We start from the raw sequence: 27,107 nt of genomic DNA on the forward strand, positions 1-27,107 counted from the left end.
TCTGGGACTTTGACTATGCATCTTTACCTTACTGTATAACAATGTATTTGTCCACAACAATGGACATCTGCCATACCTGGGTTAATTCACTTGTCTGCAATATTGATCTGTTCTGAATTATACTAAACCCCGACATGTACCTGCGACATCCACAAATTTAATGGCAGTTCAATTTAATCTCCCTCTGTATCAATATTGAAATCGATTAACCTTAATGGACCCAATACAGAGCTCTGCAGAACTCTGCTCACAATCAGACACCATTAATTTTTAACACTCTGGTTAGATATACTATATTATTCAACATACAGTGCAAATAAAGCTCAGAATGTCCTAACTTAGATACATTGAAAACAGAAACGATAAAAGAAAATCACCTTTATTTTTTTTACAAAATAAATTTGTTTTTACAGGCTCATGAGTATAATAAAATCAGAACTTCAATAAAAGTACAACTGGAAAAATTAAAACATCAACATTTGCAAGCAGAACTTAGTGACCTTAAATAAGTACCTGCGCCTTTACTTCGAACAAATAAATTTCCCAATACATTGTACCCCTTCATTAATTTACAGAACTGGAGTCCCACTGCCTGCTTTGTAACTCAGTAGTACTTTTAAGTGGGAGTGCAACTTGAGCATCAAAACTACCCTGGAAAAAGGACACCTGAAAATAATAGTGAGGGTTACAGCAGCAGAATTAGTGGCATTTTTAAAAAATAAATCTTACACTCTCATTGTAATTTTAAAACTTTAGCTCGAGTACACTGTACCTTATTTTCCAACAAAGATGCAGTCTACTGTATGCATTGTTGAAAGTCAGACACAAACCCAGGCCCTGTGGCTTATCCACAGCTCAAAAGCCTGGGTTGGAGGTGGATGCGGAGGAGAAACTATACCAATATCCTACACTCTCTGCTCATGGCTTCCATTTTTGTCTTTTATTCTGACAATCCTAAAACTACAACAAAACAATAAGGAAATTGTTAAGGGTCAGTAATGACCGTTTAGCTGGCCTAGGATTAGATGTGGACAACAAAAAAAGGATTACAGGTAGTCAGCAATATCAAAATGTCTTGGCTTATATGTTATCACACACACACAAACACACACCCAAACACAAACACACACCCAAACACACACACACAAACACACACCCAAACACAAACACACACAAACACACACAATGTAGTGAATAAACCAATACCATATCAGGCTGTAAAAAGAGGTCATAAAATCAACAAACTTGCTTCAAAAATGTCACACTCTTCATGAAAAATTAATTCAGATCCTTGAGTATTTGTGTCAATTGGTATTTGAACTTTTTACCTTCAAAACTCAAAATTGCAAAAAAGTAACAACGGGTGCAAAGAAATGAGTTATAAGGCACTTTCCAGCGTTGAGGTTCACGCAATGTTTATGAACCTGTTGGGGTCCTAAGATGTCATCAGAACCCCTTGGTTGTGAGACTACAATGTAGCTTGTTTCTCTGGCTATTCCTACTCCTGTATTAATCCTGAACTGTGAGTGCAATATTTGGACAGCACTAACTCTTAAAATGTTGGGAATAAGTTCATTTTTGTGTTTTAAAAAATATGGAAGAACATTTCTTCTGAAATCACTGTTTTGCTTCAAACTTTGCATAAAACAAGAACAAGAGGATGCAGCATTTATTAAATCTGTTTTGTCACAGTAAGAACCATCTTAAACAAGAATTGTGCCGGGACCAGAAAATCTTTGAGAACCAAGGGATTAAAAAAAAAATCCCACAATGTTGCTGATCATCTGGATATAGCTTTGCGGTAGCAATATTAATCTGCTAGGCTATGGCCGAAGCAGGGATGTCAGATGCAACACTGTCCAACGGCTGCCAGTGGCAATTCATCAGGGCATCATAGAACTCTTCACTCTGTTCCATGAACTGCGCATTTGCTTCTTCAATATCCAAGTGAGGAACTGGATCTGGAAGATAACAAAGTGTGAAGGTGACACCTCAATACATACTGCATAAAATGGAGAATATGCTTTACATGTCAGAGAAACCTTATAATTCAAATGGTAAAAGCTTAAAATACTTCTGAGATCAGTGGGGTCAAAACGTTATATCAATAAATCACAATTCACATTTATCTTGTCACTCTCTACCCCTTCTTCTGACAGTAAGAAGTCTCACAACACCAGGTTAAAGTTAAACAGGTTTACTTGGTAGCATGAGCTTTTAGAACGCCGCTCCTTCATTACCTGATGAAGGGGTGCCGCTCCGAAAGCTCGTGCTACCAAATAAACTTGTTGGACTTTAACCTGGTGTTGAGACTACTTATTGTGCCCACCCCAGACCAACGCCGGCAACTCCACCTCATGGCCTTCTTCTGACATTTGCAAATATATCCTCTGCTTTTCTGAATTGAATTCCCACCACTGTCATCTGAATCTTATAATTTATTTCTTGCTATCTCTCATTTAATTTATTTTTCATCTGCATTGTGCTTCTTGCTTTTGCTAATCTTTTAGCTGTATCTCTTTTAGTTAGGAGTGTGGAAACAGGAGTAAGCCTTGTGGTCCATTCAGCCTACGTTGTACTGTGTTGGCCACACAGCTACCTTTTTAGTCCTAATTTCCTGCTGGTTCTCTTTGATTTTCTTGCTATATCTTCTGAGATCCCCAGAAGCTGATTAAGAAGGATTATGGTATTGGTGGGAGGGGTGACAGAGGGGGGTGAATGGGGGTGGAGGGCCGAAAGGAGGGTGGGGGGGGGGGGGGGGGGCAAAAAGGGGGTGGGGAGCGGGGGCCGAAAGGGGGGTGGGGGAGGGCCGAAAGGAGGGTGGGGGAGGGGGCGAAAGGGGCCGAAAGGGGGGGTGGGAGGGGCCGAAAGGGGGGGATGGGGGGGCCAAAAGGGGGGGGATGGGCCGAAAGGGCCGGGAGGGTGACTCTGGAGGAGAGCAAGCAGCATCCAATGGAAATGACAAAATAAAAACGAGAGATTTTGACTTCAAAGTTTCCCCTCTCCATATTTATTCCCAGAACAGAAGACTATGCTCCCCCCAAAAACCTTTCTAGCCCAAATTATCAATGAAATTCTTCGTTCCTATCCTCAGGTAACCTTGTAAACCACTGACAGAACCTTCTTATTTATATGCTAGGCATCATCCCATTTTACTTCACAAAATACAATCAAAGTTTAATTACAGATGGTGGTGGCAACTATCTACCTGCTAGCACTGACAGAAAAGAAACTGGCTTCAGATTAAATACAGCAAAACAAGCTGCAAAGTGGACATGCCGTCTAATTAAGGACACTAGGTCATTTTCACACCTCATCATCTTGTTGCTGGATGAACCAGTGAAACAGTTGCAAATCTAACAGACCATAGCAGTACTTCAATGCTTCACTTAGTTACCACACTACTGTCAGTGTTAATGTTATTGTACCAATAACTGTACAACATTATTGAGCACCCCTTTATAGTTAGGCCAAGTGACTCGGCACAACATGACACATTTTCTTCACTTGTGAGCTGCACCAGAGCAGCTTTTCCTTTGCTCATGATTCCCATTGCCCATTAAAGTAGGTATTTTGAGGCCAACATCATTTGTATGTTCTGGGATGCCTACAGCGTGGAGGATGCCTGGCTGCCTACTGTACTACTAAAAAACATAACAACATTAGACACTAATGACAAAAACAATGCATCATGATGCCACAATGTCATTAGTGGACAATGTGAATGTGCTGGCCCTTATTTATCAAATATATTCAACATCCACTGCAAATTCAGGTGGAAAATCTCAAGGTAGTGAGTGGTTGGTGGCAAGGGCTTATTAGAATGCCTCCTCCCACTTATTACAATTCCCTCCCAATGAAATGTAAGCCATGGCTCACTGGGTAGCACTCTTTCCTCTAAATCAGAAGGTTGTGGGTTCAAGTCCCACTCCAGGGACCTGAGTGTTAAATCTAGGCTGCCACTCCATCGCAGCATTGAGGGAATGTGGCACAGTTAAAGGTACCGCCATTAAAAAGGACACAACAATATGTGGGACTGTGGGGTAAGAGTGGAACTAACTGAAGAGCTGGCACTGGCCTGATGAACTGAATGGCTTCCTTCAGTGCTTTCAGGTTTTATGAAATTAGGTGATGAAACAAAATAATTTCTCTACAGAATGAAATAGTACCCACTGCCTATGATGTGTAGCTCTGCTTAAAGATCAGGGAAGCAGTGAAGATACTGGTTTCCTCTCCCTCAGTGTACCGGAACAGGTGCCAGAGTGTGGCAACATAAGAACTAGGAGCAGGAGTAGGCCATCTGGCCCCTCGAGCCTGCTCCGCCATTCAATGAGATCATGGCTGATCTTTTCGTGGACTCAGCTCCACTTACCCACCCACTCACCATAACCCTTAATTTCTTTACTGTTCAAAATTATATCTATCCTTGCCTTAAAAACATTCAATGAGGTAGCCTCAATTGCTTCATTGGGCAGGGAATTCCACAGATAGGGGATTCTCACAGTAACTTCATTGCTGTGTTAATGTAAGCCTAGTGTGACGCCAGTAAATAAATTTAAACATTGCATTATAGTGTCTGACCGCTCTGGCGCCATCCTGTGTCAGAAGTTCAGAATTGCAGTTTCCTTCCAGAAACAAACTAAAAGTTTAAGATGCTGGGGAGGGAAGAGGAAGAAATTTAAAGTTTAATTGAGCGATCCTGTTTAATGTTTAAAATTGGCCGTAAATCTCTTGACCAGTAACCCTTTGCTGGGGCAGCCTGTGGAGTGCTGTGGACACTGAAACTGTACTTGTAATCTAGAAAAGAACATTTGGGCACTTGCAGTGAGTATCAATGCTGTACTGTTCTCAATTAGCATCTTCAACTAAAGTGCTGCTTTGTAAAAGTGAAGGGGGCCAGGCTATGAAACTGATTGTTGCACAGACTCAGTGAGTGCCATAATCAATCACGGGATGAATCCCATTGATTGCGAACATGAGGACTGAGAATGAAATGCTTTCTAACCAGCTCTCAAAAACAATGAAATCATCTGTTCAGATTTACTGAAACCCAGGCATTGTCAATACAAGAAAACGGGCCCATCATGATTAGTGTGTGGTTTCAGCCACTTGCCTCACACCTAAAAGGTTACAATTACAAAGTCACGGAAATCCTGGGCATCCAGCCACTCGTGACTCTCCCACAAGGCATTTTAGTGGGGGGCACAGGAAGTAAAGTTTCTCATTGGAGACATAAACTTACATTGTCTCGCCAAGGCAAATGCGCCCCTTGTCAGCAGAACATGGAACAGCACTGGTGATTGTAGTCATGGAGAAGTCCTTGGCTCTGTCCACCCCATCCTCCTGGCTGAAGGAATATACCCGGAAAGGAGAGGCCTTGAGCAGGAAGAGGCATATTCCCATGATGCACTGAGCCAAATAAGCATAATCAGTGCATTAATGAGGCAGTTCCAGTAAAGATCCCTTACAACGCACAGGAACTCTATTTGGCCAGCACGGCAAATGCTATGCCCATTATTTATTACTTTTCAATTTCTTTTCATCCTTATAGAAAATAGCTTTAAGTAACTGCCAAGAATTTTCAGATTTGCAGAACATTTTTCCATGGATTTTGTTTAGAATTTCCCAATGATAAATGTATTTTTTACTCAAATAGTCTTACGGATTACACTTAACATCGTTTAACACAGCAGCACTGAGCCATACAGGTTCCAGGTTCAATCTCAGTCTGTGTTGAGTTAGCTAATCTGAGCCAGGGTTACATCAGGGGGCTAAAAGCAGCCTCCCTAGTTAGCGAGGGGAAAAATCAGCCAAGGTTTTCCACTCCTAATCATTACCCAGTGCCTCTTGCTGAAAGGTGTGTGTGTGAGATGTAAAGGATTGTGCTAAGCATTGACATCCCCACGACTGAACAGCCTGTCCCGGTTCACATGTTATGAATACCTACTTGGTGAGTTACCATTGGGTGGCTGGTGCCCAAGGGACTGCAGCGCAGTCAGTGACTTCGGGAGAAAAAGGGGGAAACAATTGCCAAAGGCACTTTTGTATACGAATGTTAATTTCCATTTCACAATGGAAAGTTCCACCCTTCTTGAAATACACTAGAACATTCTCAATTGGAATAAACTGGTCCAATACAGGTGCAAGCAAATGCTCATGACGCACCGAAAATGACACAAAATTAATCTGAACAGAAATAGATTTTTCAAACCCAACGCAAAATAATGGCTAATGGAGATGTAACGTCAACTTTCAGTCAGAGGGTGCTAACTTCAGAATTAAACTGGCTCGGTTTTTCCTGCAACGGTGAGATCAATGACATACACTATAAATCTTACTTTGGAGTGCCTTGATCTCACAGTTAGCACTTCCTACATATTTTTCTGCTATTTTAGTCACAATGTGCCACAGCAGATCTAAAACACTGCAGAAAATGGCTGATTTTAGCGCTTCCAAATAGTGACCAAACATTGGAACCCAATAGGGCACCGGGGCTGTATATGTGGAATAAGGTTTCCTGCGATTCGGCGACTTTATTGTGACATTGGAATTGATAATGAAGAGGTTAAAGCATTTTTCAATTTTCTAATGTTCCTGTTTTAACCCCTTACCAAAGACTGTTCATTCCCAAGAGCAGAGCAATTCCACTAGCCGCATCAGAACTGAAACCGATATTCACTGATTGCCATGAGCTCCTTCTGCATTGTTGGCAGTGGGGTGAATGGGGTGACTCTTTGTCTGCTGATGGGAGTGTCCCCGTTAGGAATCAATGAGTATCAATTTTAATTCTGTTACTGCCATTAGAACTGATCTCCACCGTGGTAAAGAATCATCTTTGGAAGGATCTCGGAGAGAATATGTTAGAAAGTTTAATAGTCCACTCAGTTATCAATTTAATCTGTCACAATAAGATCACTGCACATCAGGAAACCTTTGTGTCCTGCCTGCCTAAATTCTAGTTACATTGCCTCCATTATGTTTTTATTCTTGATGCTATTTTTTGATTAACAATTAAATCTCTCATTTGGTCTGTAATAAATTCTAAGAGCACAAAATAATTTATCATAGTTAACATTGAACGGACCCTTTGAAATAAATCAGACTCTTTTTGGAAGCTACTGGGAGCTAGGTAAATAAACTCAAGTCAACTGGGAAGCAAGAGGAACCTACCTAGGAGCACAAAAACACCTCACTGCCAGGATACTAAAGCCATTGCTTTTAAGCCAATGTGGCAGCATCTTGAGAAATGTCTTTAGTCCTGGAAAATTGTGACCATTACTGAATTTAATGGGGTTGGAGAACAACAATTAACTGTTTTTAACAAGGTTAACAATAAAGCGACATAAGATCCCTGGAAAATATAACGTGACATAAGTCACTTACCCCATAATTTTCTCTTTAATTTGCACCTTTCATGTCTTACTGCATCACAAAGGTGCAGTGCCCAGGAAAATCTAGACCAGTGTCTTTAGTGGTTATTTTTATAGTTTAAAGAGGGAACAATATCCAATCAGCACCTTGCTATATAACTAAGTGCTAAAGTGAAAGTCTGCAGTAATCAATCAAGCAATCAGTAGCTTAACTCGGGAACAGGTTTGGAGTTTGCACATTCTCCCCGTGTCTGCGTGGGTTTCCTCCCACAGTCCAAAGATGTGGAGGTTTGGTTGATTGGCCATACTAAATTGCCCCTTAGTGTCAGGGGGTTAGTGGTGTAAATAAGTGGGGTTATGGGGATAGGGCCTGGGTAGGATTGTCATCGGTGCAAACTCGATGGGCCAAATGGCCTCTTTCTGCGCTGTAGGGATTCTATGATTCTGTGAATCCTACTTCTGGGTGAGATGATTTAAGAGTATCCAATCAATCTTTATTCACACGAAAGTTAAGGCAGTCTGGAATTCCCTCCACTACTGAAGGAGAGTTAATTACAAAATTTAAGAGGTTAAGAGGGAATTAAATGAACATGGAAAACATTAAAGAATGAAAGAATTAAAGTAGGCAGCTCTGATGTGGAACTAATGCCAGCAAATATAATGGACAAAATGGCCTTCTTCTGCAATGAAAAATTTAGAGAAGACTTTTTAAAAAAACATATATTGAGTATATATGTGCATATATATATATTCTCACTGAAATAAGAGTGAGAATCGGAGAAAAATAAAAATTATGGGAATCACAGATGAAAACAAAAATAGTGAGGGTGACGGCCTTCACTGTGGACTGCTGTTTACCAACTGCTTTATTTTAACATACCTTCTGAACTAATCCTCAAACTGGACTAACCTTAAGTTTTACTGTAAGGAAACATACAAATCAAGCCAAGTGCAGTTTCACAGAAACCATCTGTGTACGGATTGGTTATAACTGTTCGAACACTGAAGAGAAATTTTGAATTTTTGTACTTACCTTCCAAAGCATCATCTCCTACTTCTTCATAATTCTGCAAACAAAATGAATCATAAATAAATGTTTTGGCTTCAAAATCTGCAAATGATAATATCTGGCAGCTTACATTTTCCTCTGCCATCTTTCCACAAAAAATGTTTGGAATGATACTACCAATGGTCATTTAGAATGCAGAGGCCCATGCGAAGCTGTTGCCGTTAACTTAAAAGCAATATAACCAAACAGTTTCATCAACAGGCAGAAAGGTTCTATCTGCATGCTAGAACTATGCAGGACCAAAGCTGTTCAGTAAGGCCAAAGATAAAACTCTGGGTGACAAAGATAGCTACTACAAAATCTCTAGAGAGGGTCAAGGGAGCAATGAAAACAATAAAACTTACTTTGCACTAAGTTGATCTTTCTCTACACCCTAGCTATGACTGTAACACTACATTTTGCACTCTCTCGTTTCCTTCTCTATGAACGGTATGTTTTGTCTGTATAGCGCGCAAGAAACAATACTTTTCACTGTATGCTAATACATGTGACAATAATAAATCAAATCAAAATGAAAATAAGTACATAATTACAGCCGGCGCTGTGCCTAAGTGGTTAGCAATGCTGCCACACAGTGTCAGGGTCCAGGGTTCAATTCCAGCCTGGGGTGACTGAATGGAGTTTGCACGTTCTCTCCATGTCTGCGTGTGTTTCCTCTGGATGCCCCGGTTTCCCCCACATTCTGATGATGTGCGGGCTGGGTGGATTGGCCATGGTTTAAAAGAAAATGACCCCTTAGCGTCCCAAGGTTAGATGGATGAGCCATGGTAAATGTGTGGGTCTACAGGGATCTTGCTATATGGTTCATAAATGCAGTGAAGGCATTTTGCTGGAACTTGGGTCTTCTGAACCAAAATATACAATAAGAAGGTTCTGTAGGACTGCACACCCTCAAAGATGAAATAGATTTCAATATTCTCTCCACATTTAACACAGACAATACTAAATAAAGATATGTCTCTTTATTTGTTGCCATAACAGAATACTTGTGGCAAGTTGTTTAAATATGGAACCCACGAGCAGGACCTACACAACTCATTTATACTTGCTGAACCTGTGACTCACTTGGCTTACCTATTGTGGAACAACTTCCATACTGAACAACTTGAAAACAAGTAGTTACAATTCATACTTGGTGGTTTCATAATTTCAAATTGCCTCGATATTGATTCTTTCCCTCCAACCCCCCAAATTAACATGCAGCCTATGAGTAGATGGGGAGAACTTGCATGAGGTAGGCAGCAAGAGCAAGATCAATCTTTAGCAACAGAAATTTCAACTTAAGTAAAAATTAAGTAGCGGGCTTACTTAGATAATACAAAATTTCCTTTATAATTGACCATGAGACATTGTTGATTGATTTCCATGGAACTTATTAAACATAGCACAACAGATATACAAACCATAGTGTGACAGAAATGACGACTTACGGCTTCAGATTTTCAATAACTTTACCTGCATGGTATTTTGAGTATAGCCATATTGTTGGTAGCTGTAGCTATAGCTACCAGTATACTGATCATATCCCCATTGAGTGTAGTAGTTCTGGTATGGCTGGTAATACTGGTTATAGTTGTAGGTATATGCCTGGCTATAGTCTGGTGGCTTCACTACACGATTGCTGAAAGTTAAAAGTAAATTCATTTGTTACAACAGGGCAAAACAATACAGCATTATGTACAGTAAATAGCTAAGATTTCTTTCTACAATTACTGATGACTGCATGTTCTAGTTACCAAAAAGAAGCAAGCAAGCAAATGTATTTTAACTGCACTTTAGGTTGTATTTAGGACAGTCTAAAAAAACAGGTCTTTTTAGTTCAGTCTTGAACATAATTTTACCCTTTTGGAACTTGGATTTAATTTTATTACCCTACATGCTTAATATTATTATAATATATAATGGAGCACGTCAGTACACCTCTGTGAAATGCACACTTTTTCAGAACCTCAACTCTTTTGCCATTAAGCCAATGTTTGTTAATTGTTCTGGTTAAAAGCACAATGGTGTTGGGACACATTTGCTCAAGTGCAGGATTTTTCACACCTTCTAACTGTAGATTCCCACTGCAGCAATATTAATCGGTGCAAGATATGCTGCTTAAATGTCCCAATAAGTCAGAATGACACATTAGTATCAATCAATCACAATGCTCCTGAACAACTGCTTAAATGGAAAGTGACAATGCTTGCTACATTGCCAAACATGTCCATTCAAAAGGCAGACTATGTAAATTCAACAATGGACAGATAAACATAAAACACTACCATTTAAATCAAATAGTCTAATTATCAAGCTATTAAATTTGATATTGTTCTTTTGTCTAAAAGATAAATCTCCTCAAGACTGGTGATCAAACCTGGCTGACCCATGCCCTGCCATTTTCATCTGTCAGTGATTCTCCTGTTTAAATAGAGCGCTTCTATCACTAGATGGGCAGAAACCACCATTAAGGCCTTAATCTTGGTTAAATATTCTTGCCTGAGTCAGAATGTTGCGGGTTCAACTTCTATCCCAGAGAATCTGCACTCATAATTGATGCTGAGACTTTCAGTGCAGTACTGAGGGAGTGCTACGTAGCCTTTTAGATGAGATGTCAAACCAAGGCCCTGACTGCCCTCTCAGGTGGACACAGGTGATCCCATTGAAAAATTCAAACTTCTTCAGGGGACATATTCCACTGCCCAGCCCAATATTTATCCCTCAACCAACATTAAAAATAAATTTAGTCATGCATCGCATTGCTTTTTGTGGGACCATGGCCAGATGCCATTGGCAATGCCATTCCCTCCATTTACAACGGTGGTTACAATATAAAAGTACTACGTGGGATGCTCCAGAGTGCTTTACATCCAAAGATCTTGAAAGGTGCTATAGAAATGGATGTATTTTCCTTTCATAATAGCAAACTAACGTTGTCCCAAACAAACTCAACTGAGCAACTTTTCTTAAGACTTCTTTATCCTCTTCAAAGTCTCTTTAGGTGCTTCAGCATCTACTTCTCTCACAGGGAATCAATCTGCCTGTCCTTACTCCTCTTGCCAAAAGCATTGTCATACAGCACTTTGTTTGTGTAATGTCCTAACTACGATAGAGGTTGTGGGTTTTAACAGAAAGAAAAACTGTGGTTTGCACACGTAGATTCAACCAACAACACAAGAGGTTTTATTGAGGAGCTGCTCTCTGCACTGCAGAATACAAAACTGGAAGAAAAACAGCAACCTAAGCACACACCCTAATGACAGCATCATCAAATCATGTGATTAGCTCTTAAAGTAACCCGCAACCTTTCCAAATATATAACATCTTTGTAAAGCATTTTTCCATCTCAACCTACTTGCAGTACTTTCTAAGTCAGTTTATACACGCCATATATTTAAAAAAATCTTCATTTCACACATCTACCAACTGGCACAAGGTGATTTCAATGACAGCTCAGCTAAACGTACTGGCTAGTTAACTATATAATTTTAGGCGGCAAAAACAATTTACCTAAAAGTAGGCTTCATTGTAAGTGTAAATAAAGAAATTTCTCAAGAGTTAGGAGATTGGTACAGATGTCAAAGGTGGCAAAATCATTTTTCAAAACCATCTATTCATCAAATATAAAAATGATCTCAAAAGTTTTTCTGTAAATAGATTGCACACCAACATCATTGAGATGTTTTATAAGCTGTTGCTAGTACTTTACTCCTTCAGTTGTGAAAAAATAGGATGTTTCAGTAAAATTTGTTAGCCTTTACTAAGCAGTGAAAATTGGGAGTGGCCAGCATGCTGGAACCCTGGGGTGGTGACGATGGTGGTGGAGGAGGGAAATTAGTCAGCAAGATTTTAATGACTCACTAAAACATAGGAACAAAGAAAACATGCTAAACTTTATCATGATTCCTCAATGTGAAATGGTTTTTGTATTATGATGATACAGAAGGCGAATTTTGTAAATGTGGTACATATAAAGATCAAGAGTGGCAAAGGTTCAGAAGGAAAGGATAGAGTAGAAAGTGCAACACCCAACTTTTGTGCCTTTCTCCAAGGTTGCTTACGTTTTTGGTATTGCCACACTCAGCCGTAAAGCTTTGCCTCCGACGCCAATTGCACCTTGGCACTCAGCAAGCGCTCGTTTCTGTTCAGCTTCATCTGAGAACTTCACAAAGCCATAACCTCTGCAGAAGAAAGAGATTCTATTATATTTCAAGTCAATGTTTTATCTCTAAACTGGTTACTTGCAGGTGAGTAGCTGGGAAGGGCGGGGGGGGGGGGGGGGGGGGGGGGTGAGGACAAGCTGAGAAAAAGGATGGACACAGAGTTTTGGAGTCAAGGGTTATATTAAACAGAGAACCAATAACAACTTGCAAGGCTCTGATGAGTTCATAAACTTAAAAAGCCGCAAGCTTTAATAGTTCATTTCGATCAATCACCTTAAATATTCTTCGTCACAGCCTTCATCTTCCCTTGTGACTAAATGCTTTAGGAATACACAAAATTTAGACTTATTTTAATTCAGATATCGCACATACTGTACCAAGGCACTAAGGGGAGTAACAAGTTAATCAATGAGATACTAGCATCTGAGCAAGCGCAGAATGTAAACGCTGTTTAATGGGCGAACGCATGACTCATAAATCTCTTGGTGCAACTGATTTATTTATTATCACAAGTAGGCTAACATTAACACTGCAATGAAGTTACTGTGAAAATCCCTGAGTCGCCACACTCTGGCTCCTGTTCGGATACACTGAGGGAGAATTTAGCATGGTCAATGCACCTAACCAGCACGTTTTTCAGACTGTGGGAGGAAATTGGAGCACCCGGAGGAAGCCCACGCAGACATGGGGAGAACATGTAGACTCTGCACAGTGACCTAAGCCGGGAATCAAACCCGGGTCTCTGGTGCTGTGATGCAGCAGTGCTAATCACTGTGCCACCGTGCCATGCTGCACCTGAGGGCAGGTGTAGGGGGTAAGGCTGAGGGCAATAAATACCAACATGCCAGGTTCACACATAACGAATAAAGATTGAAGAAACATGACATTTAAAAATAAGATTAAACCTAATCCTGCACACAGTTAATTAAACAACTCTTGCTGACCACAGCTTTTTAAGTCTGCTTATTTTCTTCCTTGTAGCGTCTCTCTAACAAACCATTGTTGGCTACAAAGATAACTGCAGACTGCTTCAAAGCCTTATTATACTATTGCCCACAGCTAGAAAGGATGAAAGAATGATGCAGGATGTCTTTCCCTTTAACTTTAGACCCCTGTGGAGACATGCTGGTGTCTGTTTAGTATCTATCCACTGTGCGGTGGTTAATAGGGGGTGCCTGATATTCCGAATTGTAAGCGTCAGCTTTCACCTTTCCACTCCTTGGCACAGTGATGCATTGTCCTGCTCCATCCATACCAATTGGCCAAGACAGCAAGGAACTACAAAAGGTTGTGAATGTAGCCCAATCCATCACGCAAACCAGCCTCTCATCCATTGACTCTGTCTACACTTCCCGCTGCCTCGGCACAGCAGCCAGCATAATTAAGGACCCAATCCACCCCGGACATTCTCTCTTCCACCTTCTTCCATCGGGAAAAAGATACAAAAGTCTGAGGTCGGGTACCAACCGACTCAAGAACAGCTTCTTCCCTGCTGCTGTCAGACTTTTGAATGGACTTACCTTGCATTAATTGATTTTTCTCTACACCCTAGCTATGACTGTAACACTACATTCTGCACTCTCTCGTTTCCTTCTCTATGAACGGTGTGCTTTGTCTGTATAACGCACAAGAAACAATACCTTTCACTGTATGTTAATACACATGACAATAATAAATCACATCATTTAAAATATTTGGTTTTAAGACATTGCAAGTGTGGAAATTGATTACGGTGACAGCTTCTAGACTTTAACAGTGACTGTAGCACAGAGAACATTTAATTTATGGCTAACGTAAATATGAAACTGCCACATACTTGGAGTTTCCCAGATTGTCCAATACCACTTTTCCTCCTCTACACGTGGGGTACTTTTCAACAAAAAACTCATAAAGCATTCCATCATCCACTTCTGGTGTTAAATCTCCAACGAACAATGAATATTCAGGACTAGGGAGAACGTGTGGCAGAAAATTAATATCCAAACATTAAATGCTATTAAAAAATTCAAGTAAAAAGATTTGACATAAAAGCATTTATTAAAATGATACTAACTGCTTTAGACACAAATTCTGGAGCAACCACTATATTCTGTAAAAACATGCATGTATACTGCCAATAAAGCCCAATCCATCTTGTTCCTTAAGACAACCAATAGTTAAACAAAAACAGAAAATGCTGGAAAATCTCAGCAGGTCTGACAGCATCTGTGGAAAGACAATAAAACTCACAGGTCATCCTGGTTCGAAACATTGGCTCCATTCTCTCTCCACAGATGCTGTCAGACCTGCTGAGATTTTCCAGCATTTTCTGTTTTTGTTTCAGGTTCCAGCATCTGCAGTATTTTGCTTTTAAATATTTATCTGTTTTGCAGCATGGTATTATGTGACGTTTAAGTTTTATACACTGGGCTTAGATCTTCATTAGCTTATACCTCTTAGTCAGCGGGAATTAAGTTTAGTAAAACACAGAATATGTTACTGAAATTTTCGCCGTTGGATAAAAACAGCACGGCTATTACACGGCCATGAATACCACCTCGATGTTTCCTGATATACAACAACTACTTACATTTATATGGCACCTTTAATCCAGGGAAACTGCCCAAGGTGTTCACAGAACCATAATGAGATAAATAGTGAACATAAGGAGTGGTCATTACAAGTTTGGTGAAAGAGATAGGTTTTAAAGAGATTCTTAAAGGGGAGAAGAAGATGAAGATATTTAAGGAGTGAACTCAGGGGCTTAGGACCTAGATAGCAAAAAGCAGAGTCACAAATGGTGGGGCAAAGAGAGTGGGGGGCTGGATAAAAGAGTTTAGGGAGGGTGAAATATGATCCACCAGCCAGTGTATTTTCGGAAGCTATAGTTTCTATCAACATCCTGCGGATTTACCATTAACTAGAAACTGAACTGGACTAGCCATTTAAATACTGTGGCTGCAAGAGCACGTCAGAGATTAGGAATCCTGCGGTGAATAATTCACCTCCTGTCTCCCCAAAGCCTGTCCACCATTTTTCAAGCACAAGTCGGGAGTGCAATGGAATACTCTCCACTTGCCTGGATGAATGCAGCTCCAACAACACTGAAGAAGCTCAACACCATCCAGGACAAAGCAGCTCGCTTGTTTGGCACCCCATCCACAAAGATTCAATCCCTCCACCAACACGAACAGTGGCAGTGTGTACCAGCTAGAAAATGTATTGCAGGAACTCACCAAGGTTCCTTAGGCAGCACCTTCCAAACCCAAGACCACTAACCATCTTGGACAAGGGCAGCAAATACTGGGAACACTATCGCCTAGAGGCTTCCTTCCAAGTCACTCACCATCCTGACTTGGAAATATATCGCCGTTCCTTCACTGTTGCCAGGTTTAAATCCTGGAAACCCTCCCTAACAGCACTGTGGGTGTACTTAAAGTCAAGGACTGCAGAGGTTCAAGAATGCAGCTCACCAATACTTTCTCAAGGGCTACCAGAGATGGGCAATAAATGCTGGCCTAGACAGCGATGCCTCCATCCACTAAAAAGTGAATTTTAAAAAGTTCTGGAGGAATCAAAGGCATTGATGTAGGTTTCAGCAGCAGATGGGATGACATTGAGGAAAGGGCAGGGAGGGGCAATGACACAGAGGTGGAAGTAGGTGGCCCTGGTAAGATATAATGGTACAGCTGATGGTAAATGCTGAGTTGCCTCAAATCCCAGAAGGGAAACTTGAAACAGCTGCCAATTTTGTTTTGAATTTGTATAACAGGAGGAGATTCTGAAATCCATGATGTCCCGACCACCTGTGATGGTTTTATAGTAAATAATTCATAAGAAATAAAGAAGAAATGAAAATAAAATTACACTTGAGCATGAATAGGAATTCACAGTAAACCATATTTTAAAAGTAGTTCCAAAAGATCTTAACTACCCTCACAGCAAACCTTCCCCTTTCCTGTTTAGCAAATCCTTATAGATTTTAAAATCTGTAGAATCCCAGTATTTTTCCTTTAACCACACAGTGCCTCTGCTTTCTCTGGGAGTGTCAAGGGTGAAAACAGCTTGTTCTTCAGGTCTGGCTTGGTTCACACTGGTTTCTGGGAGTTCGATTGACTATTCCGGTGTCTACTGCAAGGTCTAAACAGCCACCCCTTCACATAGGTTTCTGCCTTCCCTTAAATGTGATTTTTTTCCCCTTTGATCTCTCTCACCCAGTCTCTTTAGAAATGTTCTCTCCCAAAGTTGATTAAATTCATTTATTTTATTTTAGCTCGTAGGATTTAAAAGAAAGGAAACTCACCCCATCTTGACTTTACTTCCTTACATCTTTTTTACAACCAGTACATGTTCTCCTTTGAACCAAAACAATCCATTCAAAATGACCAGATTCACAAATCCCCAACAGTTTAAGAAATATGACAAGGATATTGCCAGCAGAAAAATACGACAATTTCTTTGTTTTCTTGACAAAGGATATGGGGGTCAGAAGCTCAGCTGAGAATCAAACAGGATGTCAACACTGCGAACGGTCTGGTTCAGCATGAGGCTGTAGCCAGGGAAGATGACATACTTGGTGGTGAGGAGCTTGTGACCAGGCTGAAGGCAATGGCCTCGGTTTTAATTAACAGGAGGAATTTGTACTTCATCCAGGACTGAGTGCTGAACAGGCAGTCTGACAACACAGAGGCAGTGGGGGTGATGATGAGGTGATACAGCTATCATCAGTGTAAATGTGGAACTTGATGCCATACTTTTGAATGTAATCACCAAAGGGCAGCATGTTGATGAGAAATAAAAGGCGGACAAAGATAGAACCTTGGGGATTCCAAAGATGATGATGTAGAGGGCATGAAGAGAAACCATTTCTGGAAATTCTCTGGCGGCGAATATATAGATAAGTTGAAAGGTTATTATTAGTCACAAGTAGGCTTACATTAACACTACAATGAAGTTACTGTGAAAATCCCCCAGTCGCCACACTCCAGCGCCTGTTCGGGTACACTGAGGGAGAATTTAGCATGGCCACTGCACCTAACCAGCACGTCTTTCAGACCATGGGAGGAAACCGGTGCACCCGGAGGAAACCCATGCAGACATGGGGAGAATGTGCAGACTCCGCACAGACAGTGACCCAAGCTGGGAATCGAACCAGGGCCCCTGACGCTGTGAGGCAGCATTGCTAACCACTGTGCCGCCCCAAGAAAGGGCTGTCCTACCCAGCTGGATGATGCAGATGTAGCTGAATGATGGTGTGGTCAACCGTCTCAAAGGCTGCAAAGTTTGAGAAGGACGAGGAGAGATAGTACACCGTGGCCACAGTCAACCAGTATGTTATATGTAACTTTGATTCAGACATTTCAGTGAGGTAACAGGAAACCTGATTGGAGACAAGAAAGATGGCCACAAATTTGGGATGCAAAATGTTCAAGGGTCTTGGAGAGGAAAGGGAGATGTGGTGGAAATTTGAAAGGACAATGTGTAGGTTTTTTGAGGACAGAACAATGACAGCTGTTTGAAAGGACTACAGTACCGAAGGAAAGGAAATAGTTTACAACGTCAGTGAGTCAGGGCATCAGGTAGAGAACTTTAGCACTTTAATGGGAACAGAGTTGAGAGAGCAGGAGATGGGTCTTATGGGCAAAATATCAAAAGGAAGATGGTGGGAAGAGATGTGGGTTCAGGGTGGCCAAATGAAGGAACTGAAGAAGCGGAAACAAGGGCATCAAAGGCAGAAGTGAGGGAGTGAATGAACAGAACAACAGCTGTAAAAAGATTGTCGTAAATTACCTGTTATCTGGCTGCTTTCCATAAGTGGCATAGTTAAGCTTAAATCTTCTGGGCTGCTAGCAGAAATGAAACAACTTGTTATAGTACTGTAGTTTGAAATATGTCAATGAATGAGTGACTCTTTATCCAAACATCAGGAGTGGTTACTATTAATAGTAAAGCCTCAGGAAATTAGTGTTTTAATTTTATTCCATATTCAATTTAACCTCAGCTTTAAATACCTCCTCATGTTGACTCCACACAGACATGTTGTCTACCTCAGTAGCCATTTGTCTGTGCCTATACCATTCTATTGAAACTGGCCACTGCTCGTCATTCCATCTTTGACAGATACTCTTTCAGTCTCTGCTCTGGAGCTCCCTACTCAAATCTCTCTCACACTCCTCTTTTTCAAACACATGCTAAAGAATATAGCTTTCATCCCATTCTTTTAGCCCTTTCCTTCATTCCTACTCTCCTTATATTTTTCTCTTTTGCACTGTATCTGTTTTAGTCTCTGATTTATAAGGAGCTCTGAGGTGACTTTCTAACACAAGGGCTGCTGTACAAATTCATATGACAGTCGTTTAAATTGAACTTTAGAATCCTCAGTTATCTTTTCCCATTAATAAAACTTGATTTTGGAGCTGAGGTATTATGCAGTCCTAAAAGTTGTCAAATCTCCCCATCTCATTGCAAAATAGGTCTCCAAGCATTCACAGTCTTACAACAAAATATACAGTAAAATACAGAATGCACTGTAATGATACTGTTACCCACAATTTGTGCAATAGGCAAACTTCAAAATGTCCCATTATCATCATTTCGATTAGTTATCAAAATTGTTCAAATTAAACAGATCAAGGTCTTTAGGTATTGAAATTGCAGATTAAGCAATCAGAAGATATGAACAGAAATTTACACTTACTTTACAAATCAATACAACACGGCCTCATCACAGTCAGATTACTACATTTATTCATCAATTCTTCCACAATAACTAGATACCTTCCCCAGCATGTTTACCGAAATACTTACAGGTGAAGCACCTGGAAGCTTTTTTCCATTGATCTTAAGGAGACATCGCTCTGCGGCAGCCTGGTCTGTGAACTCAACAAAGCAGTAACCTGCTGGCGTCCTGAATTTAAAACAAAGTTTAAATGAGAGAAATACCAAGAAATTGCAACGTCAGTGAATAATGTTCTTTGCACACAAGTCAAACAATTTTCTGACTGATTAACATGAGGAGTAGCATGGAACTATGGTAATCATGAGGAGCTAAAAGTTACATGCTTGCCAATTTACAGCTTGTGGTACTTTGTAGAATTGATAAGAAGAAATAAGTTGTATTTATATATTGCTTTTCATAACTTCAGGATATACCAAAGCATTTTATAGCCAATAAAGTACATCTGAAATGTCGGAAATATGGAATTTGCTTATATCGAAGTCGCACAAACAGAAATTGCATAAATGACCAAATATTATCTTTTAGTGATGATGGTTGAGGGATAAATGTTGGCCAAGACACATGGAGGAATCTTTGCGGAGCTCTTTAGGATCTTTTATGTCCGAATGGGCAAGCAAACATTTCATCTAAAAGATGGCACATCTCAGAGCCCACAACCTTCTGACTCAGAGGTGACAGTGGTATCACTGAGTCAAGGCTGTACAGGCTTAGCAAATAATAATGCAGACAACAAAGTTCCAAATATTAAAGCCAAAGGATTAAAATTATATAGGCAGAAAGAATAATTGTTTGCAAGTAAACCAATGTTGGCAAAACTTGTATTATTTACTGATTTCAATTGATTGTTCTAATGTACGGTGGCACAGTGGTTAGCACGGTTGCCTCATAGCGCCAGGAACGTGGGTTCAATTCCCAGCTTGGGTCACCGTCTGTGTGGCGTTTGCATGTTCTCCCCGTGGGTTTCCTCCAGGTGCTCTGGTTTCGTCCCACAGTCTGAAAGATGTGCTGGTTAGGTGCATTGACCCGAACAAGTGCCGGAGTGTGGCGACTAGGGGAATTTCATAGTAACTTCATTGCAGTCTAAGCCTTACTTGTGACTAATAAATAAATAAACTTTACTTGTATACGCACCGAGGGGATGCAATAGAGAAAGAAAAAATATCTTTCCCTCATCCCAGGAACTGTTGGATTAATACAATAGTGGCAATTATTGAAAGTTCGGATGATTAAGTAGCAGTCAATACTCAATGCTAGCACTCTCACCCGAATCAGAAGTTGTGTGTTCAAGCTCCATTTTGAGACTTGAGCACATAATCTTGTCCAACACTTCAGCTGCATCTCTGGAGGTACCATGTTTCAGCTGAAAGGTTCAACCTAATTCCCATCTGTCCTACTCACTAGATTCACAAGATCCCAAGACTCTATGTTAAAGAAAAGCAGGTAAGTTCTCTCGGTGTCCTAACTAACAGTTAACAAATATCATAAAAACGAAACATTCTGATGAATTATTGTAACTGCTGTGAGGGGCACCATGCTGTACGAATTTGCTGCCACATTTCCAGACTTTATGAATGTGACTACACTTCAAAACGTGCGCCACTGGCTGTGAAGCACTTTTGCACTACATAAATGAAAGTTCTTCCTTTAACTCATCAACAACTTAACACAATTCAGTTAAAAGAGAAAATATTTTACACATTCAACTCTACTTAACTAAATGGAAATTGTAAATCCCGAATCGTTATTCTTGAAGGAAGGGTATATTGTAACCTGCCTTTTTGTTTTACAGCTGCACTTCCAGGTTTTAGTTGTACAATTTTTAAGTCATTCCTTTTGCGTACTGCAAAAAGCATAGCCCCTTCACCGGACTTTTCCATTGAGAAAACAAATATAAGGTAGGTCAAATAACTAAACCAATAAAATTCTGCTAAGTTCATGGCCCGGTGACACAGTGGTTAGCACTGCTGCCTCGCAGCGCCAGGGACCCAGGTTCGATTCCCCGCTTGGGTCACTGTCTGTTGGAGTTTGTACGTTCTCCTCGTGTCTGGTGCTCCCGGGTGCTCCCGTTTCCTCCCACAGTCCAAATATGTGCGGGTTAGGTGGATTGGCCAGGCTAAATTGCCCCTTAGTGTCAGGGGGACTAGCTAGGATAAATGCATGGGGTTATGGGGATAGGGTGTGGGTGGGATTGTGGTTGGTGCAGACTTGATGGGCCGAATGGCCTCCTTCTGCACTGTAGGATTCTATGATTCATGGCTTTGATATATAATGACAAATAACCATTATTTGCAAATATAACAATTGTTCTTACCCTGTCACTCGATTACGAATAATCTTTACACTTATTACAGTTTCACCCATTGTAGCAAATGCTCTTGAGATAAAATTTTCATCCATGTAATTTTCCAACTGCAGAACAAAGTACAGAATGTGTCCAAAAGTTAATTCAGTGTGCATCAGGTTAGTAGGATGTACATTTAAATCAAAGTGAAAAGTTTTAATTTTAGATATTAGGAAGAAATTCTTTGCCCAAAGGCTGATAGCTGGCAAATGTTTTCAAACAGCGGTTCTTAGGATGCGGTCAGATGTTGACTGGGAGAACTAGGGTACTGGCAGAACAAATATGCCTTTTCTCATCCTGACCCTTTTAAAAATATAATTAGGGTGAAAGTTAATATTCACTTCCACAGAAAGTAGTTGAGGCCAAAACATTGTGCGATTTAAAGAAGAAATGAGATATAGCTCTTGGAGCTAAAGGGATCAAAGGGTATGGTGGGGGCGGGGAAAATCAGGATATTGATCTACGCCTGCTTCCATTTTCTATGTTCCTATATTCATTGCCCCAGAACAAAGCGGCCAAGCTACATCATATTATTCATTCGTGGGAACCTGGCCATCGCTGGCTGGCCAACATTTATTGCCAATCCCTAGTTGCCCAAAGGCAGTTCAGAATCAACCACATTGCCGTGGCTCTGGAGTCACATGTAGGCTAGACCAGGTAAGGATGGCAGGTTTCCTTTCCTCAAGGACATTAGCTAACCAGATGGGTTTTTCTGACAATCGACAATGGTTTCATGATCATCAGTAGATTTTCAATTCCAGATTTGTTTTAATTGAAGTTAAATTGCACTATCTGCCGTGGCAGGATTTGAACCTGGGTCCCCAGAACATTAGCTGAGTTTCTGGATTAACAGTCTAGCGATAATACTAGCCATTGCCTCCCTCATACCAACCGACTCAAGAACAGCTTCTTCCCTGCTGCCATCAGACTTTTGAATGGACATACCTCGCATTAAGTTGATTTTTCTCTACATCCTAGCTATGACTGTAACACTACTTTCTGCACTCTCTCATTTTTCTTCTCTATGAACGGTATGCTTTGTATAGCGCGCAAGAAACAATACTTTTCATTGTATGCCAATACATGTAACAATAGTAAATCAAATTTAAAAAAAATGATGATGGCCATTCTCTCATGACAACGCCAACCCAATTTTCTCTACTGGCTGTGCTTGGGTTACATATCCAAGCAAAGGCGGACATTTTCAGGTCACAAGTCATTTTGTTCTTAGCCAATTACCAGGAGGCACATAACAAACCCCTAACTTTCCCTCATTCTTTTGAGGACCACATGTCACCTACTCTTCACATTCCTGCATTTAAAGTTAAGGAAAATGAGGGAAACTTAATCAATGCCCATAATACACTTGAGGTACACACCAGTGCTCTTATAACACAGTTCCTGCATATTCTAAAATAGATTATGCTCCTAACCGTAATCTACACACCTGGGCAATTCTCAGCCCCACTTTCCCACTTGATCCCCATATCTCTTGATTGCCCTAGAGTCCAAAAATCTATCTCAACTTTGAATATACACAACAACTGAACATGCATATCCCTGCCGAGTTAATAAATTCTGAAGATTCACAACCGTCTGAAAGAGACTGGCAATTTTACATCAGGAACAAACTGTCCTGGCCATCAGCAACAGCCAGTTGATGAACATCAGATCTTTAATAATAAATTTCAGGTCATTCACATACAAAATGCTGATGAAGGTGACCTGCGTTCCAGAGTCATTCTGGCAATGACACCGTGACAGTTAACACAGCGAAAAATGTTGGCAAAAAAATGTGTCTGTAAACATACAAGAGGAAGCAAAGGACAGGAAGTTGGTGCTCTACACAGGATGTTTAGCATTACACAAGTACAACATACATTATAGATTATTTATCTACAGGTTTTCTCACCACAGATCTGGAGGAATTTAAATTTAATAAACTAATAAACCCGGAATAAAATGCTCATCTCATGAGTAATGATCCTGAAACTATCAGATTTGCGTAAAAACTACTAATGTGCTTCAGGGGATGATATCTGTCGTCATTTACCCGGTCTGGCCAACACGTGACTGCAGACCGACAGCAATGTGGCTGACTCTTAGTCCTTCTGAAATGGCTGTAAATAAGCCACTGGGCTGTCAGTGGCTGACCAAGAGCTATCCAGGAGCAATTAGGGATGGGGAATAAAAGCTGGCCTCACCAGCAATACTTGAATTACAAGGATGAACATCGGAACAAGGAGCAGAAGTAGGCAAATTCAGCCCTTCGAACCTGCTCCATCATTCAATCAGATCATGGCTGATCTCTCCCTGGCCTCAAATCCACCTCCCCACCTGTTTCCCATATCCCTTTACCCCCCTTTTTATTTGAAATATATCCATCTCCTTCTTGAAACCATTCAACGATTCAAACTCCACCGTGCTGGGGGCAGCGTGTTCCACAAATTCATCACCTTCTGCGAGTAGTAGTTCCTCTTCATCTCAGTTGTAAATCTACCACCTCTCAACCAACACCTATGATCTCTTGTTCGAGATTATCACATAAAAGCAATAAGAGCATTTTAGTCTACGCTTAGTTTAGCAATTCTCCATTAGCTCCCATCTCATCCTTCTAAACTCCAGCGAGTACGAGCCCAAAACAGGACACAACACTCCAAAATAGGAACATAAATGTTTAGAATTGCACACTGCTGGATATATTGTATTGCTGAAAAGAGAGACATGTCAAAGTTTTTCATCCTGCACTCAACAGGACAAACACAAAAACGGCAAAATACCAACACTTTATCCTATTCGGAGAAAAGGGTGCTGTTTGATTATTATAGTGTTGTGGATACAGTTATTGAGTGTTAATTCCCTATGTGTTTGCTCAGTGGGCCTAGGTTGCAGGGTTGAACTGCTCCCCCAGGCTCTCCTGCCCAGGTTAGCCGGCTCGGCCCGGCTCAGGCCGGTGGGAGCCTCACACTTACATCGCCCATCCACAGGCTCCGCGACATCTTCCCCTCTGAGTTATGGAGCTCCCGGCGAGGGGGGTGGTGTGTGTGAAACTAAACCCGGGCCTCGGGGCTGGACGGACGGCAGCAGAGATCGGACCCCAAACTCATCCACAGCCCGCCTTCACCGCACTCTCCCTCCGCCTGCCCAACGCCAACTCCCCGCCGCAGCGCCACCAGCAGCAACGGAGGACTCACTGCAGCGCCACCCGCAGCAGCGGAGCACTGACTGCAGCGCCACCCGCAGCAGAGGAGGACTCCCTGCAGCGCCACCCGCAGCAGAGGAGGACGCATTGCAGCGCCACCCGCAGCAGCGGAGGACTGACTGCAGCGCCACCCGCAGCAGAGGAGGACTCCTTGCAGCGCCACCCGCAGCAGCGGATGACTCACTGCACTGCCACCCGCAGAGGACGCACTGCAGTGCCACCCACTGCAGCGGAGGACGCACTGCAGCGCCACCCACTGCAGCGGAGGGCGCACTGCAGCGCCACCCACTGCAGCGGAGGGCTCCCTGCAGCGCCACCCGCAACAGCGGAGGACGCACTACAGCGCCACCAGCAGCAGAAGAGGACGTACTGCAAGCGACACCAGCAGCAGAGGAGGACTTGCTGTAGCGCCACCTGCAGGGGCGGAATATTTGACTGCCAACCGAAATACAACTTGGCCAATTCTCATCAATATGTGGGGTTGGTGGGATGGGAGATGTATGTTGAACCATGGTGGCGCAGTGATTAGCATTGCTGCCTCACAGTGCCAGGGACCCGGGTTCAATTCTCAGCTTGGGTCACTGTGTGGCATCTGCACGTTCTCCCCGTGTCTGCGTGGGTTTCCTCCGGGTGTTCCAGTTTCCTCCCAGAGTCCGAAAGACGTGCTGGTTAGGGTGCATTGGCCATGCTAAATTCTCCCTCAGTGTACCTGAACCAGGTGCCGGAGTGTGGCAACTGGTGGATTTTCACAGTAATTTCATTGCAGTGTTAATGTAAGCCTACTTGTGACACTAATAAATAACAAAAAGGGAAGGCGGGGGAGTGAGTTGGCTAGAATGAGAATGTCTGAGGAGGCACAGAGAACATTATAATCCGACATTATAATAGTGATTAGAATCACAGAGTGGACATAGTATAGAATCCCTACATTGCAGAATGAAGCCATTCGACCCATCAGGTCTGTGCTGACTCTCTGACAAAGTATCTTATCTCAGCCTACCCCCAAAACCTCACTAATCCCCCTAACCTATACATCTTCGGGCACTAAGGAGCAATTTAGCATGGCCAATCAACCTAACTCGCACATCTTTGAACTGTGGGAGGAAATTGGAGCACCCGGAGGAAACCCACGCAGACATGGGGAGAACGTGCAAACATGACCCAGACTGGAATTGAACCCGGGTCCCTGGTGCTTTGAGGCAGCTGTGCTAGCCATTATGCCACCTTTTTATTAAAAGGCCTTCTTTTATATTTTCCTTCATGGGATGTGGGTGTCACTGGCAATTAAAGACCATAATTTCTTGCCCAAAACCCAATTGCCCTTCAATGGCTTTCAAGGCCATTTAAGAGGGCCGTTGAGACCACGTTGCTATTAGCCTGGAGTCTCATGGAGGCTAGACCAGGTAAGGATGACAAATTTCCTTCCCTAAAGGGAATTAATGATTAGTAAATGGAATTATTTAATAATAATAGTGAACCAGCTGGGTTTTTACAACCATTACGGATACCTGTCATGGTCACCATCATGGAACAGTAAGTACTCTCACAACACCAGGTTAAAGTCCAACAGGTTTATTTGGTACGAGCTTTTGGAGCACTGTCCCTTCATCAGGTGAGTGCCCGAAGGAGCGACGCTACCAAATAACCTGTTGGACTTTAACCTGGTGTTGTGAGACTACTTACAGTGCCTACCCCAGTCCAATGCCGGCAACTCCACATCATGGCTACCATCATGGAAACCAGCCTTATATTCCAGATTTATTAATTGAATTCAAATTTTACTGGCTGCAATGGTGGGATTTGAACACATGTCCCCAGAGTAGCCTTGGCCTCTGGATTACTAGTCCAGTGATATTACAAAAAAAACAAGCCTGGCACTGCTGCCAGCTATGACAACGTTCTTTCTGAGTTCCTCAACACCTTGGCCCAAGAGCCCACTGCTGGTTGGCTCAATCCCTCAGAAGGGTTATCGGCAAAGGAAGACTGCCTAAACCCTGGCGCATCTCAAAAGTCATCGGCCTCCCAAAACCAGCTAAAGACCCAAACTTATCTTCAAGCCACCGACCAATATTCTACTTGCTGCCGCAAGGTCTTATACATCACCCGGCACGGTAGCACAGTGGTTAGCACTGCTGCTTCACAGCTCCAGGGTCCCGGGTTTGATTCCTGGCTCGGATCACTGTCTGTGTGGAGTTTGCACATTCTCCTCGTGTCTGCGTGGGTTTCCTCCGGGTGCTCCGGTTTCCTCCCACAGTCCAAAGA

General features: G+C 41.8%; 1 protein-coding gene across 7 annotated transcripts; it reads right to left on the minus strand.

The window, feature by feature from the left end:
* Positions 1-358: 358 nt before the first annotated feature.
* On the minus strand, positions 359-24,806 carry LOC144509404 (tRNA selenocysteine 1-associated protein 1-like). 7 transcript variants are annotated; one of them, XM_078238228.1, is made up of 10 exons: positions 24,616-24,806; positions 21,614-21,711; positions 19,371-19,470; positions 18,354-18,406; positions 14,401-14,532; positions 12,483-12,602; positions 9,895-10,060; positions 8,404-8,437; positions 5,243-5,409; positions 359-1,961 (listed from the first exon to the last, which is right to left on the minus strand). In XM_078238228.1, the coding sequence occupies exons 1-9, from the start codon at positions 24,640-24,642 to the stop codon at positions 5,273-5,275; spliced, it is 867 nt and encodes a 288-aa protein (XP_078094354.1). In that variant the 5' UTR covers positions 24,643-24,806; the 3' UTR covers positions 359-1,961; positions 5,243-5,272. The 7 variants fall into 7 exon arrangements, with proteins under 7 accessions (XP_078094354.1, XP_078094353.1, XP_078094352.1 ...); XM_078238227.1 differs by having other exon boundaries at positions 18,354-18,409; positions 24,616-24,801; XM_078238226.1 differs by lacking the exon at positions 5,243-5,409 and having other exon boundaries at positions 24,616-24,801.
* Positions 24,807-27,107: the final 2,301 nt, after the last annotated feature.

The sequence above is a fragment of the Mustelus asterias genome, chromosome 21, assembly GCF_964213995.1.
Source record: "Mustelus asterias chromosome 21, sMusAst1.hap1.1, whole genome shotgun sequence".
Classification (NCBI taxonomy): Eukaryota; Metazoa; Chordata; class Chondrichthyes; order Carcharhiniformes; family Triakidae; genus Mustelus; species Mustelus asterias.

What these genes read in the sequence shown, in the direction of transcription:
- LOC144509404 (XM_078238225.1), bottom strand. Translation starts at nt 24,642, where the DNA reads ATGTCGCGGAGCCTGTGGATGGGCGAT. An exon ending in GACAATCTGGGAAACTCCAA is followed by an intron (nt 12,603 to 14,400) that starts GTATGTGGCAGT and finishes TTTCTTCTGCAG; the next exon opens with AGGTTATGGCTTTGTGAAGT. An exon ending in ATACTCAAAATACCATGCAG is followed by an intron (nt 8,438 to 9,894) that starts GTAAAGTTATTG and finishes TTTTGTTTGCAG; the next exon opens with AATTATGAAGAAGTAGGAGA.